This window comes from Epinephelus lanceolatus, chromosome 8 (assembly GCF_041903045.1).
Source record: "Epinephelus lanceolatus isolate andai-2023 chromosome 8, ASM4190304v1, whole genome shotgun sequence".
Taxonomy (NCBI): domain Eukaryota; kingdom Metazoa; phylum Chordata; class Actinopteri; order Perciformes; family Serranidae; genus Epinephelus; species Epinephelus lanceolatus.
Genome location: NC_135741.1, coordinates 22,439,176 through 22,454,466, shown reverse-complemented (window position 1 = coordinate 22,454,466; position 15,291 = coordinate 22,439,176). Strand labels below are relative to the sequence as shown.

The following is a 15,291-nucleotide window of genomic DNA, read 5'->3' as shown; positions in this document are numbered from 1 at the left end:
GTTTAGAGTGTCAGACTGAATTTGCAATTGCACCATGTCAGATCACTCACTCTCCGGGACTGCGAGTGTTACTTGAATAAGTAAACACTGACCAGCGGGATCAAACTGGCCGACCTGTGTGTTCTCACCCAGTTGATGGGTGATGTGACAGGATTGTTGAAGGTGGGATGGCCGGCTTTGTGGTTGATTACTATGCCAATCTTACAAATGAGTACGACACTTGATCAGTTTCCTTCGGTTTGTTTTGCTATCAAAGCTAATGTTAGCTAATGTGCCTTAAAAATTAGCATTACAGAGAAATCCAATATTCCTCTTAATACCTCCCAAATTTCTGATTATGTGGACATGATAATACACATAATGTTATCCATCCCTACAACAGTAAATACTTTTCCCTAACCTGATATGAAGTGTGCACTGCACATGCAAGCCTTTGTCCAGTCCTTTCGTCTTATCACTTTTAGCCACAGTTATCTTTGTTTTTGTTGACGAGCAGTGGCGGCTGATGTGTGATAAAATTTCAGTTTTGAGCCATGGCTCCTTCTGTTCTGGCTCCCAATATGACAAGAAGACAACATTTTAAGACTCCTATGTAGCCTACAGCCCTGTTGTGGAGAGTTGTGTTCTGCCTCCAGACATCAGCTCTAAAAGGGTCTATAGCCAATACATTGTTACAATGTTGGATGTTCATATTAAACATGGCCAAAGGTTTTAAATAAAGAGGTGAACATACATAAAAGTAATCCCTTTGAGCAAAAAACTCAGGTTGTAGACTTTTCTGAATACTCTGTTTCTAATATTCTTTTTCTACTTTGGCTATAAGCTGACGTCAACTCATGATGGATTTCTTTATATAGCCCAGACACAAGACTGCAAGTGTTAACATTATCTAGCATACACTGCTACATGTAGCAACATGCTAATGTCTTTTTTTTAAAAATACTTTATTGCAATGTTTCAAATATTTTGTGCAAATCACTACTAAGTCCATTGCATATTTTTATGCTTTTTGTGTAAATTAAAGCTTTGCGCACAGAGGCTAGCAAACATGTACAGCTACATAAATAAAGAAATAGCTACATGCTAACGTCAGGGGAACATGTAATCGTGGTTAGCTGAGGTTGTTAATTTCTTTTACAGAGCATATTTCTATTGCAACATGTCCTGCTGTGAAGATCTTGCATTTAGAAACAATTACAGGTGATTTTTCATGGGACAAAGTGTCGCTGTACTCTGTTTCAGTCATTCCCTGGCTGCAAGCATGCTAACATACATGTAGCCACATGCTAACATCAAGGAAAATTTCTCTCTAATTTCAGATCATATTCCTGCTGAAACATGTCCTGTTGAGTTTTAATTGGTGACTTTTCATGCAGTCATTCTCCAGCTGTACTGACGGTACAGAGATTCTGACATATGGAAGACCTGCAAACACTGACCAATCAGAGCAGACTGGGCTTTCTGTGAGGGGTGCTTTAAGGTAAAGGTGCTAAAACAGAGCGTGATTACAGGTGTTCCAGCACAGATAGTATGAGAAAAATATAGTGTTTTTTGCACTATTAAAGCATGTTAATATGTTCTGGCAGAACTCCAAAATACAAACATGAACCTGAAAATGAGCATAATAAGTCCCTTTTAAATCTTAAAAAAAACCAAAAAAAACTCACCTAACCTGCTTCAGACCCTCACACCCAATTTAGAAAATAGTCTTGCTTTCATAAGTGTTCTCTTAGTCAAAGAATGGCATGCACGCACACCACAAAAGCCCTGCTGGAATGAACTTAATTAGTTCAAGAGAACTACAAGAAATGACGAACAGACACTCTGGTATCTTCCAGCATAGCTCATATCTATACGCACATAGTGTGAACCTTTTGTTAGCATACTGAATGACTTTAAAGTTAGTTGCTGAGGGAAAAAACAACACTTACAAAGTTGTCTTCGTCTCTGTTTTTTATTCTATGTACAGACTGAGTGACAGGGAAAACTCCTAATTATATGCCACACACACATTTCTCCAGAAATACATTCTTAGCAATACTGACATCAATTTTCCCCGAGGCAAATGAACCTAGGCAGGACTATAATGTCTCAAGCATTAAAAAAACAGTCCTCTGCAGTGTGTTGTTGAAGCTATGGCATCTCTTTGCTTTAGCCATTTGTATAACTGGTCTTCAAAAAGCATTGGAGTTCTTTAAATAACAGTGGTTTGCTTATGAGAGCAGATATTGTATAATGAGCCCTTTAAACTTTAAAGAAGCAAAATTCACATATATAAGTTTTAGATGAAGAACCACATGTTTTTAAATCCAAACAACATTTATAATGTATGTTTATATATTTGGATGTGCAGCTTCTCTTGCCTGAGGTGGTGCAAACAGATCATAATTCATTAGCCTTATGTTTGAGGGTGCAGCCCCTTCATTATCTCCTTTGTGACTTCTGTTGAGTTAGATCAAAGAACACTTACAGTAGGAGACTAAGTGTACAGCCAGCAGCTAACTCCGACTGTTACAGGTTACGTCAACTGTTGATACATTTCATATTGGACTTAAAAGGGTTTTCAAAGAGATGTCTGACTACTTATACTGCTGCAAATTTCTATACAAGGGCACAGCTGGTGTTACATGTTGTGTACTATATTCCAATACTTCTCTGTCTCCTATTCCTCAGTTTATGCAAGAAAACAAAAAACAAACTAAGAACAAAACAAAATGTATATAACAAGACAAGTTTACGACAAAGCAACAGAAAAAAACAAGGCTTTTACTACTGCGCTTTAAAAAACAGTTCAGTATTTTGGGAAATACTCTTATTCACTTAGATGAAAGTAATCGATACCAATCTCATGTCTAAATATGAAGCTATTGCCAGCAGCCGCTTAGCCTAGCTTACCTTAGCTTAGCTTAGTTTAGCACAAAATCTAGAAACATTGGGAAAAAGCTAGTCTGGCTCTATCCGAAAGCAACATATTTCTACTTCTTAACACTTATTATCTTGTTTGTATAATCTGCACAAAGAGCAGCGTAAAAGCGACATATTGTGGTTTTACAGGTCACATAAACCTTATAAAACCACCAAGTGTTGTTTTCACACTCAGAACAAGATAGATTGTGTCAAGAAGTGAGCTTTAGAGGCGCTGGCAGGTGGATTTTACTACCTTTGGACTGGTCTGACTCACATGATGTGAAGTTCGGCTATAAATCTGCCATTAGCTGGCTATTTTGACCGCCATTCTCCTTCCCTTCTACTATTTGTGTGTTAGGGATTTCAAAATCCCCTTCGCTAAACGAAATAACAACAATCTCTGAGCTAACGTACACCAAAAAAATGGCAAGTTTTGATGAATAAAATAGCTTGTGAACGCGCTTTAGAAAAGCCCAGATTCCGTCTCACAGGACTCTCATTCCCGATGTTCCTCCATTTTCTTACATGGCCATTTGGGGTTAATAAGCTACATCTTTCAAAATGTCTCCAGTCAAACGGTACACCCAAACCAACCCGATTCCATGCCAGATTAGCAAACTTTCTGTTGCTGCTGTCTCTGAAGCCACTCTCCCCCTGACGAGTTTGCAGCGTTAGCATGAGCTAACACAGCAGCAGCGCTAACACCCAACTCTGAGCCATTTAATGGTCCCAACAAACTCACACCAATACCAAAACAGTTTGACTCTGTTGTTAAACAATTTAGTAATCCTCATGTAACGTTAGCTACGTGATGCTAACAGTTAGCCCTGTTACTGTGTGATTGGTTTGATTGTGTGATTGTGATTGGTTTAGAGAAACACAAACAAGCCAGAGCATTTTTCCCCTATAGCAGAATGCTAATATGGTGCTTCTAGCGCTGACACCTACAGCACTGTGGCCAGGCTAGTTGTTTCCCCCAGATTCCAGTTGTTATGCTAAGCTAAGCTAACTGAATGCTGGCTATAACTTCATATTAGATGTATAGACATAACACTAACATAACTATACCTTAAACTATTTAGGCACTCTTGTTAAAAGCTGTTTCTGTTCATTTAAAAATAAAAAATAAAAATTCTGAATCACAGAACAATAACAGAACAATGTAACAAAAAAATCCATCTGGATGTACAAGATTCATCTGACAGCAACAGTATCACAACTACACAACATTTTCTTTTCCTTTTTTGTTTTTTTAGCTGTTCATATATTTTTCTTATCACTTTCATTTTCAGCTGCTCAGTCCTCGAGGCCACAATAGACAGTTTATCTTGCCAATGCAGAAAGACACATTTGACAACAAAGCCATTCGTGAATCTAAATAATCGCTGCATGCCTTTAGTAACTTTCACTGCAGATAACATTTTCTAGTGGCCGGAGGAACTGAGTTTCAGCACATGTACACTTCACCTACCAAAAACACACTCACCCCTTTATATACACAAACAGCATCATATCCAAATTAAATACATAAAACACCGCAGGATTTATCATGAAATTAAAAGCTCTCTTTTCACTAACGTATGTACAATGTGTGACTCACTCTTAACTGATAGGCTCTCTCAACAAGGCTATTATGTGAAGAATGTAATTTTACTCTCCTCGTTGCACAGGTGTGGCCGCAGCAGTGTCTAAACATGCTGGTTTCCATCTGCAAGCACACACACGAGCACATGCGGGAAGAGAGACACAGAGAAAAGGTTTTAATCCTCATGACACAACAATGGGCTCATTTTTGCCCCACTGAGCCTTTAAAATATGAATAGGTGCAGATGCAAGCACTGAGGCGCAAATCGTACCTCTCAGCCTCTGTGGTGCCTTTTCCACTTGTCCGTCACACTCAGTCGATAACTTGCACCGACCTGTGCGCTGCTGTGGTGTTCTCATTGACAAAAAGTGCTTTGGCCATCCCCAGCTGTCGATCAAAATATTAAAAAAATATCAGTTAAGGGTGTCACACAGATGCAGCCTCCCACACACACATACATACAACACACCCTTCATCTAATTAAGAGGAAATGTACTGTGTCAGCAACTTGGAGAGGCCTCAGGCGAATCATGGCAGTGTGAACTCTGGAGTGTTTTCTTTCTCATGCCAGCTGTCAATATTATTTTTTGATTAATGGCATATGTAAATACATATGTAATACAATTCATGTAAGCACACCTTCTTATACATATACAAACATACACTTTAATAATATCCTTTATATGTTCTGTCTATTCTCCACCCTGTCCACCTCCAGCTCTCTCTGTCTTGACCTCGTCTGCATCTCTCCTTCATTTTCCATGTGTTACTCCTCCCATAATAGACAGTGAGCGCTGAAAACCAGTCTGCCAGGATTCCAGTGTGACTGTTTCTGTATTCACTGAACTTTTGGGTGTGGCAGAAGGGAAGGGAAAGTGATTGTGTGCACTATAATAAACATCCACCCTTTTCAGCTGGGCCCTCCTTTTGCGTGTGTAAGGCAGCGCGAGCATGTGCCAAGCTTTAATCTGATACACAGATACAAAAGGTTTGTGTTGTGTCTGCCTTAAGACGGGCTCACACTAAAAGATTTTTCAGATCTTAATAGATGCTGAAAACGTGAAAGACCCCACACATAACAATATATTATGATGAATTTAACAGTTTTGTTTCAATGGTGTGGGAGGAGCAACCACATGCTAACAGAGCTCTGACTCTTAAAACCAAAAATTACACAAATCTCTTGTGGTTAAATGGGACTAAGAGTATATAAACATGACAAGCGACAGGCGGGTCGAACTAGCTGTGAGTTTTTGCACTGCTCTTTACAGAAAATTTACAAAGAAGAATTTGAAATGTAGATAAAGTCATGGAGACGGCATGAACATGGACTGTACACGTAACAGCGTGAGCTGGAGGTGAATAAATTTTGAGTTGAATCCCAATACTGCATTTAACCCACAGAGACTCTGAACATGTTGACTATTTGCCATTTAATATTGACCAGGATGGACTTTCAAGCAAACTGGGGATATAAAAACACTCCGAACATACCTTATACCACGGGAAGCTTGTTAAGGCCCAGACATACCAAACCAACATCGCAGAACTACTGGCAGCGAGGGCCTACTGTTGCATAACCTCACGTTGCCTGTGGCTCAGCCAAAAAGTTGCATCTGAACACACTGCAAAGACTACAGCCAACAGCCAACCAGCATGTACGCCTGCACCAGCATGTACGCCTGCACCAGCATGTACACCTGCACCAGCATGAGAGGAAATAACTCCATGGCAGCAGGCAAAGGGAGTGTGTATTTGCCATTAAAAAAAGATCAACAGGATGAATTCAAGATGCTTGTTAGCCAGTTAGCAAAAACAAAGGATATTAACCGTGTGCTAGCCAACAATAATAGTTTGTTTTGATCTTATACCCTCTTGACTTTAGCCGTTTGTTTGCTTTCCTCACTTCCACTTCTCTTGCCGTGCACAGAGCCAAACTGCCAGTCAGAGTGATTTCATTTACCGAAAGGCTCTGCAAGATGCCATTTCAACAGGCTGAATTGGCTGAAAAAAAGCCGAAAAGGGCCGAGAAGGGCCTACAAGTGCTGACGGTGCAAAACACACAAAACTAGGGCGACAGATGCTCCCCAACGGCCCAATATGGACCAACAGCTGACCATCAGCTTGGTGTGTTAGTGCCCTTAGAACCGTCAAGAAATCAGGGAGAATTAAACACATAGTCAGCCACACTTTGTTTGCATTTTACCTTTTTCAAAACACCTTGCAAATTCTTTTCATTCCATAAGCTGTAGAGCAGCAGGGAAGCTGCTTTGCTGCCTTTGGGGAAAGACCTAAGGGAGAAGGACAAAGGTCATGAAGAAAGAGCAGAAAAAATGATGCAGATCACACACAAACAAAAAAGGATTGTGAGGAAAGGAAGCAATTCAGGCACTGAAGATACAACCTGCGCTACTGGTGTTTTAGATCCTCTGACAGCAGAAGACAAAAGTTGACCACATGGCTGTTTTAGTGTTAAAATAACCTTCTGCATGACAGCAGATTAAAAGGTTGCTTGATATATGTACTAACTGTAAAAGAGGAAGAATGCCAGCAAATGTTTAAAGTGCCACTCTGGTTAATCTGCAGAACATGCTGCCAGTGGTTTTTGTCGGGATTTCTTTGGTAGAGAGAAGCTGACAGAGTTGTTGGCAGCGTGTTCTGTCGACTGTTCCAAGTAACAGAAAGATTTTCTCTGGAAAGAGGTGTTGCTGCTTGTTTAAGGGTGAGAGGCAGCAATCTCAAACAGATCTTGAAATATGGGTGGATGAAACTCATGAATACCTGCATGGCTAAATACCTCTTGAGGTGAATGGAAAGGGTTTATTTGTGTTGCACCTTTCACACACAGATTTATAAACAAAAACTGACCTGTTCTCACTGAGGTCAGCCACCGACGACACCAGCTCATTACTGATGAACTTCTTGGTGACCTCAGGGTCCGCCAACATCAGACTGCGGACTGTGCTGCAAGCCGTTGCTATAGTTTCATCAGAGTTTCCCATCTCTCGTGGGCTGGAGGTGAGGAGGCCGGTGAGTTCAGGCAGAATCTGCTTTGCTACACAGAAGAAAAAGGAAACATTCAGTGAATCAGTTTTACGTTGACTAACTTTACATCCATGTCTGCTGCCTGTGACGCACACATCAACAACATTCCTCACCTATGGGGGTCTGCAAGCTGTCGTTCCGAGACATGTTATTCAGCAGGGACATGGCGGCCTTCTGCAGGCTGCGGTTGGGAGACTTCAAAAGAGCGGACAGGTGCAGCAGAGCCCCCAGCTTTTGAACCAGAATCTGGCTCATGGCACTGGAGCCCTGAAAGAGAAGCAAAGACCATACAGAAGGGGGAAAACACATTAGCTGTATCTCCGACCTCTCTGTAGCAGTCCATGTGACGCATGTGTCACATGTCGTGCCCCAAGATTTTTGATCCATAGAAGCAGCTGATGACTGTAAACATGATCATTACAGGTGGTTTCACAATATTTGACATGTGCATCTCATTTTCCTTTGCTCTAACTTCTCATTTCTTTCTCTAATAATCTCTGAATCAATGGAGACAAAACTCCACTCTTTCTTATAAAGCTACTCAATTGTGCTGTTGTATCATTATCCTGACCACATCTCATGTCTCTCTGTTGCTTTTCTCCTTTCTTAAATCAACCTGAGTTAATCCAAAATGTCCATTAACACCTCACACAAACAGTAAGCCTAATAATCATCTTCCTTGTACTCACCAGTCCCTTGCTGGCAGTGAGGTTCTGCAGGGCGCCACAGCAGGCCTCCAGGGTGGCACCTTTCTGGGACGAGCCCAGCAGTGACAGGTAGGTCTGCATGGCTTTTGGATGGCACAACCACTTAACACCTGATGGGGTGCTGTCCTCTGGCAGTTTGTCAAATGAAAACTGAGTAGAAAGGACAAAAAAGAAATGAGAAGGGAACGGGGCTTTGATTAAAGGCCTGTCGTGATTTAGCCACTGAACATGAGGTGGTGGTGTGGTGGTTGATGCCAACCTCCTTCTGAGCCTTGCCGCTCTTCGGGCTGAAGCATCCAATCGGGGCGTTTTTCTTATTCCCAATTTGGCCTTCCACCGGAGGTTGGAACCTGCTGAAGCATTCAGGGGACTCGGCCTCCAGTTGGTAGGTCAGGTTATGGAGGATGCATGCACAGTTCTCCACAGACTGGAGGAGAGGAGAGGTTATTAAAAAACAGCAAATGATATGATGATGTGATTCTTGTTTGCAAGTTTCCCAATGACATCACAAACTCTTTATTCACTGCCACTATATGATAAAGGAAGACCCCATTTGTGGTTATTTATTCTGCATCTGGGTCTCAAAGGAACTACTCTCAAGGTTTACTCTCATTCAAACTCAAATACAAGCATTTAAAATTATTTTTAAAATTGAAATAAATTGATTACTGGAATTTCCAGTGTGTCAATTTGGCCGGCCCACTAACAGCACTCAATTTCTTTTTAATTTGTGGTTCACATTCCCTCGTGATTAAGCATGCATCTAATAAGTTCTTAAGCAAGTGTCAGTCTTTATGTTCATTTAACAGGAAATGGAAACGGAAGTCTTCTAGCTTGGCACTGTCAGACCAGTTTGCAAATGTGAAATTAGTCTGGAACCTCTCAGTTAATTTTTGATTTACAAGGGTGTCATTTGCAGCCGTAGATGGATGGACCTATAACCAATTAGAGCAACAAAACGTGACGTAGCGCTTAACGATGGATGATTTTAAACAGCGTGCAGAGATGAGGTGTGATGGTGTAGAATCAAGATGTCTGCGAGCGAGTGTTGCGGTTTCGCCATTAGAATTTTAAAATAGCTCTTCAACTGAGAGTTCAACATCAGCTGCAGCCATCTTGGTTGTTTTCAAAAATGGCTCAATGGCGTCTTTCAAGGCTAGGTTTATGCTCGCTGTAGTGTCCCCGGTGCAAGGGTGTACAAACTATAAGTGACATCATCACATATTTTGCATAAAGCACAAAGGCTTTGCAAGTTTTCAGTCACTGTATCAAACATGTGCCATATTAGATAAACAGTTGTGATAGGCCCAAAGCTGGCAAGGTTGGCTAGCAATCTGTCTAAAGACCAAACCAGATGCATCTGCCAGAGCAAATAAATGTGAACTGGCAGATTCATCTTGTTCCCAGGCTATAATTCTTCTAGCAATGCAACAGAAACAGGCTAACCAAAATAAACTACTGGATGTAAATTCATTTGGGTTTAGATAATAAGGATTGATTAACATTACAATGGTCTCACTCAGAAAGTCAGTGAGACATAATAATATGATGAAAACATAGTAATTCCACCAGAAACTGGGACATAAACGCAGAGACCGCTCCACTTTAGAAGCCTTCTGAAAGCTTGATCACAGAGTTATTGCGACGGGATCGGTTCTCAGGGTCATCAGTCTTCTCTAACTCTTTATTCTCTTGCTGTAGTTTTCCAAGTGTTTCTCCAAGCTTGTCAGCCTATCTATGGCCGGGCTTCCTCCACTTCAGCAACGTGAGGCTTATTTGTCAATGTTTTTGCAAAGTGCATCTAGGGATTGGTTTACAGATGCGAGGGAACTTGCATTTTGGACGAGATGGCAATGTGGGTCTTCTCAGGTGGAGGTGCAGAGATAGACAAGACCCCCTCTGTCTTGAGAGCTGTGCTGTGTCTCAAATCGCATACTTCTGTACTTACACTTAATATTTTGAGTGCATAAGTACGTTCACACTGAGAAGTATGGAACAATGCAGTGCACTATGAGTACCTGGATGGTGCACTCAAAACGGTCAAGAAGCTGAGTGTGGAACTATGGACACTTGGCTACGTAGCGGAAGGGGAGGGACCACTTTTAAAACTGGAAATGGCGGCTGAGGACTGTGCGACCGTGAACATTGCTGCATTGTACAAATACATGTGTTTTTTGCACTAAGCACCACTATACTGTTGTCGGGTATAAGCCAGCAGTATGTTTGTTGGGTTAATTTAGCAGTCTGTAATGATTTGGAACGATAGCGCGAATGCTAATGCTAGTTTGCAAGCTAGCCAATTTGCGGTCATCATTTCCAGTGAGTGCACAACGGCCGTGTTTGGTTTGAGACAACACTACCCTGTCGAAATTTGCGCACTACGCCAATAAGTACATAGTGCACATAGTATATACATACAAGTGTACTAACAGAAGTACATGATTTGAGACACAGCACTGGTGTTGCTAGTTAGCCCCCAAGCTAACGGGCTATTGCTAGCTAACCTGTCAGCTTGGGCCGTAGTTTTCCCTTTTAGAGTGGATGCTTTGTTTTTTCCCGATGTAGCTGGGACTACAGCTGTACTCGAGTTAGTCTACTTCACTGCAGCTGTAAATTCTCACAAATGGTGGTATATTATGGACATATATTGATCTATATACACAGAGCTACTCGCCGCACGTTCTCTCTAGTCTGTCGCCATGGAAATCAGGATGAAAACATAGAGATAAAGCTACATGTATACAGAGTATATCACTAAAACCATTATAGCATCAACATGCATAAAGCATGGCGACTCTCTTCTTCCTTATCTACAGTAACAGTTTAGGATAAGAGGATAACTCTCCCTCTGTCTCTTACACAGACACAGTCACACTCCACCACCACCACTTCATTAGAAGGAGTCTATGTAAACAGTGTTTGCACAGACATAGAATTAAACACACATCCACACCCCAAACTTCCACAAATGAGCAGGTATGAGCACCCGCTAAACATACTCCACATGCTGACTCCGCCTGCAGTATTTACCTGCTTGTGTGTGTGTTTACGGATGTGTTTCTAAGCGTATGTATTGTATGTGTGAGTACATGTGCTTCAGGATATATTATTATGTGTACTGAACACTTTCTGTGAGAGACACACATAAGACACGTTCGACAGGAACTATGAGTGAACTAGAACACGTCACCAGACATGAATCCAAACACTCATCTGCTCACACAATCATAATCCAGTATTAGACGCACAACGTGTGTGGGCTTCTAGACAGACTGTGAAGCAATCGTTAAAAACTGTGATTAATGCCACTTTCAGTACAGGTGGGCTGCAAACAACAAATATTCCCTTTATTAAATGATTAATTGTTTTATAAAATATCTAAAAAGAGACAAGAGCATAAAAGCAATTGTAATGTATCAGTAGACTGAAAAATCTTTTTATATTTCCTTTACAGTGGCCGACAATCAACAAAATGGACGAAGTTGCTGGAATAAAATGAGTCATAGCCAACTCTGATGCAGTCTTTGTGTGGAGACAAATGCTCGTGGTGGACAGGAAAAGGTTCTGCTGATAGCGATGAGTAACTTTACCTTGTCATCGGGGTTCTCCTCCGCCACACAGGACTGGACGTAACTCATGAGGGAGTCAATGAGGCCGCGGCACTCTCTCATCGCCTGCCTCTCCTTCTTCTGGGCGCAGCTCAGGTTCCTATACACATTTCAACCACCATTCATTTAAATTCAAAGGGAAACACTAACATATCTAGAATACAATAATAGACACAGAACCGTGAGTGTCTCAACATGTAGGTTGCACCGTCATGCCCTGTATGTAAACATGATCGCAGAGATTAGGCACAAGGTGCAGAGAAGTTTCTAAAGCTGTGCCAGTATTAAGTTACAGTGAAGACTGTTGTTTAATTCACTTTCACTTCACACAACTGTCAACTAAGAAAAACACTCCTCTTGTGCAAACTGCACACATATCACATGAAGAACCTGACTAGGTGCTGCATCAAAGACAAGACAAAGCAGTGTTTTGACTACGGATGCAAATAAGGATTATTTTCTGCAAATCATTTTTACATTAATCAATTAATTATTTTGTCTGTAAAATGTCAAAAAATATTGAAAAATATCCATCATATTTTCTCAGGAGTCCCAGGTTACATCTTCAAACATCTTGTTTTGTTTGAGCAACAAACCAAAATCCAAATATATTCAGTTTACAATTAAATAAAACATCAGAAGCTGGAAAGATTTTTGGCTCTGTTGCTTAAAAAAATGACTTAAATCATTTAACTTTCTAGCTATTGACGGATTGACATCACAAAGTCTTCACAAAAATGTCTCTGACCTCAAAACGTTGCTCAGCTTAATAAAACCTTTGGGAACTATCTGCTATGATAAACGGATTAATGAACCAAATGTCCTCACCGCAGGCATCCTGTGGCATTGTAGAAGACATCAGGGTGAATGTTGTTGTTGACGCTGTTGTCTGACCAGCAGGTGAATGGCACCACCACATTTTCAGTCAGGGCGGGCAGCGCTGTGGCTATAAGTTCTTCCTTCAGCTCATCGGCAGAGGAAAGGTTCCATAGCAGGCCTTCATGTGATGAGAAGAGTAAAGTTAAAAATCCAACTGTGCATTTCTGATAAAAGTAATTGATCCATGCATCACGCTGTTGCTCTTTGAGGTGAAGTTTGCTCTTAAAAACATGATGTTATACTTAGAAAAGATCAAAGAACCTCCAACAAAAGTAGAGTGGATAGTAATTTTAAAGGAAATGTATAACATGGAGAAATTTATTTTAAATTAAAATCTGTGTTGTTTTTATTATTTTATTATTATAATTTTTACTATTAGTATTATTATCATTATTATTATGTTTGGAATCAATTAGTTATTTTTTTATTATCATAATTATTGTTAGCTTTTATTTATTTGATTTTATTGCATTTATTTATATTTGTTATTTTCTATATATCTATATTTTTTTTCCCCAAGTGTGTTTTTCCCATGGCTGTTGTTTGTTTGTATGAACATACAATATTTTATACCGATACCATATTTTATTTTTATAGATGATGCTTCACAAAAAAAACATTAAGATAAAAAAAATACAAATAAAAAAAAAGAATAAATAAAATTAAACATAAAAAAAATACAAAATAAAATAAAATAGAATAAAATAAAAATAAAAATTGAGGCACTGAACAAAACGGTTATCGCACTGATTCACATGTGAATATGGATATGGTGCAGTAAGGAGGAATATTAGCACTTAGATTTTCCTAGCCTTTGTGTATATGATATTGTCTGTATTAAGCCTGTATCCTCATCATTATTATTTACTATTATTACTAAATGTATGTCCTCTTTGTCTACTGAGTAAATTTAGGATCATAAATTGTAAATTTATGCACACTGGACAGGTGAAGACTGTGTGTTTCTAATAGGCCAATTATCTTTTTTTTTTAATTTTTTCTATGTCTTTATTTTGCAGTCTTTAGGTTCAGCTTAAACGTACAATTAAAGTAAAAAACACAGCATTATGTTCAGCACATGTTCCTGCTCAGTCTGTGTGATATTTAGAGATGAGGCATAGGCTTTGTCTTTTTAGTAAAGGCCAGAGGTAGGACGTTGTCGTTGTTTTGCAAGTCACAAGTAAGTCTTGATTCTTTGCACCGAAGTCCCAAGTCAAGACTGAAAAGTTCCAAGTCATACCAAGTCATAATGTGTGCCTTACCAAATGCTTTTTAAAAATTTGTGTTTGTCAAAACAAGTTTATTGGAAGCTGTTGCACCTCCATCTGTCTTTTTGACCCACACGCTTTGCATGCTGAAATCTGTTTTTTGTTGACCACGGCACAGTCTTTGTACGCTAACAATTTGTCATGTCATTTATTTTTTATGATTCTGTCCTGCAACTTAATAAATGACAGGTTGGTTCAAACAATCTGGCTCTTCTGGGTTATTATCAGAAAATGAAGAGAAATTATTTTATTTGTGACACACTTTTTTAAAATGCCATACTCTTTGATCTTTGCTTGGGGAAAGGTATCAAGTATTCTCAAGTCAAAAGGCTCAAGTCCATGTGAAGTCACAAGTCATCGTTAAGTTGAGCTGTAAGTCTTTCTTGGTTTTGTCAAGTCAAGTCCACACGTTTGGTAAAGGCCCACTCAGCCACCCTACTACCCAATATTCTGAGGTCCCAATAAAAATGTCCTACCAGTGATTTGTTTCTGGGTGTCAGTAGAATCTGTCTCCTTCAGCAGCTGCAGGGCCTTGGCTATGCCGCCACAGTGCTGAACCTCCAGCTTGTTGTCCTGGTCCTTGAACACCAGGTTCCTCAGAGCCCCAGCGGCAGCCTGGCTCACCACAGTATTGGGGCTCCGCAGCAGGGTCACCAGACCGGGGATACCTCCTAGCTGGAACACCTTTGATGCAGAAATGTGGAGGGAATGTGTGTTGAAAATGTGAAACTTAAAGGCGTGGCAATGAATTTCCAACACTACAAGTTACAAACAGAACCAGCAGCCAAGTGCGATGATAAATGCTTTCTCCTCCCTTTCCCTCAAGGCAGGTTATGCAAAGGTCTCCGCAGAGTGTTTGCAATGATCGTATAAGCACAAACAGACAACCCACACACAAATGGGATGTGAGGGTAAACAACATCCATGTGTGTGTGTGTTTGGAGGGGGTATCTGCGCAGTATATTGTGTGCAAGTGCTCAGACCTGCTGTTTGGCGCCCTCCTCTTTGAAGGTGGTGTGGTGGATGAAGGTGGCTCCACACTGCTGGTAATTCTCTTCAGGGTGAGACAGGAAATCTACAGCCTCCTTTAGAGTCATGTCTGACACGTTTACTGCGCTGTTCACCCTGCAGTTATGGGCACGGGAATAGAAGAGAGAGGGAGAAATTAGATAGTAGAAAATAGCTTCTGATGCATTTTAAAGATAATGAGCTGCTCTTTTGTCACATAATACCTGGTTGAAATCCCAGACAAATTCATGGGTCAGCGTGAGTATGTTTTTTAAATACACCTG

At 40.4% G+C, this 15,291-nt stretch overlaps 1 protein-coding gene across 1 annotated transcript in view; it reads right to left on the bottom strand.

Moving 5' to 3' along the window:
- Positions 1-1,938: 1,938 nt before the first annotated feature.
- pkp1a (plakophilin 1a) overlaps positions 1,939-15,291 on the bottom strand; it is a 28,244-nt gene continuing 14,891 nt past the window's right edge. Inside the window, exons 5-15 of the mRNA XM_033628784.2 lie at positions 14,983-15,124; positions 14,476-14,683; positions 12,681-12,849; positions 11,835-11,952; positions 8,504-8,671; positions 8,227-8,394; positions 7,651-7,804; positions 7,361-7,547; positions 6,699-6,783; positions 4,764-4,879; positions 1,939-4,615 (exon numbers count right to left, since the gene is read on the bottom strand). Of these exons, the coding sequence (XP_033484675.2) occupies positions 4,805-4,879; positions 6,699-6,783; positions 7,361-7,547; positions 7,651-7,804; positions 8,227-8,394; positions 8,504-8,671; positions 11,835-11,952; positions 12,681-12,849; positions 14,476-14,683; positions 14,983-15,124 (1,474 nt within the window). The 3' untranslated portion in view covers positions 1,939-4,615; positions 4,764-4,804. The remainder of the gene's footprint in view (positions 4,616-4,763; positions 4,880-6,698; positions 6,784-7,360; positions 7,548-7,650; positions 7,805-8,226; positions 8,395-8,503; positions 8,672-11,834; positions 11,953-12,680; positions 12,850-14,475; positions 14,684-14,982; positions 15,125-15,291) is intronic.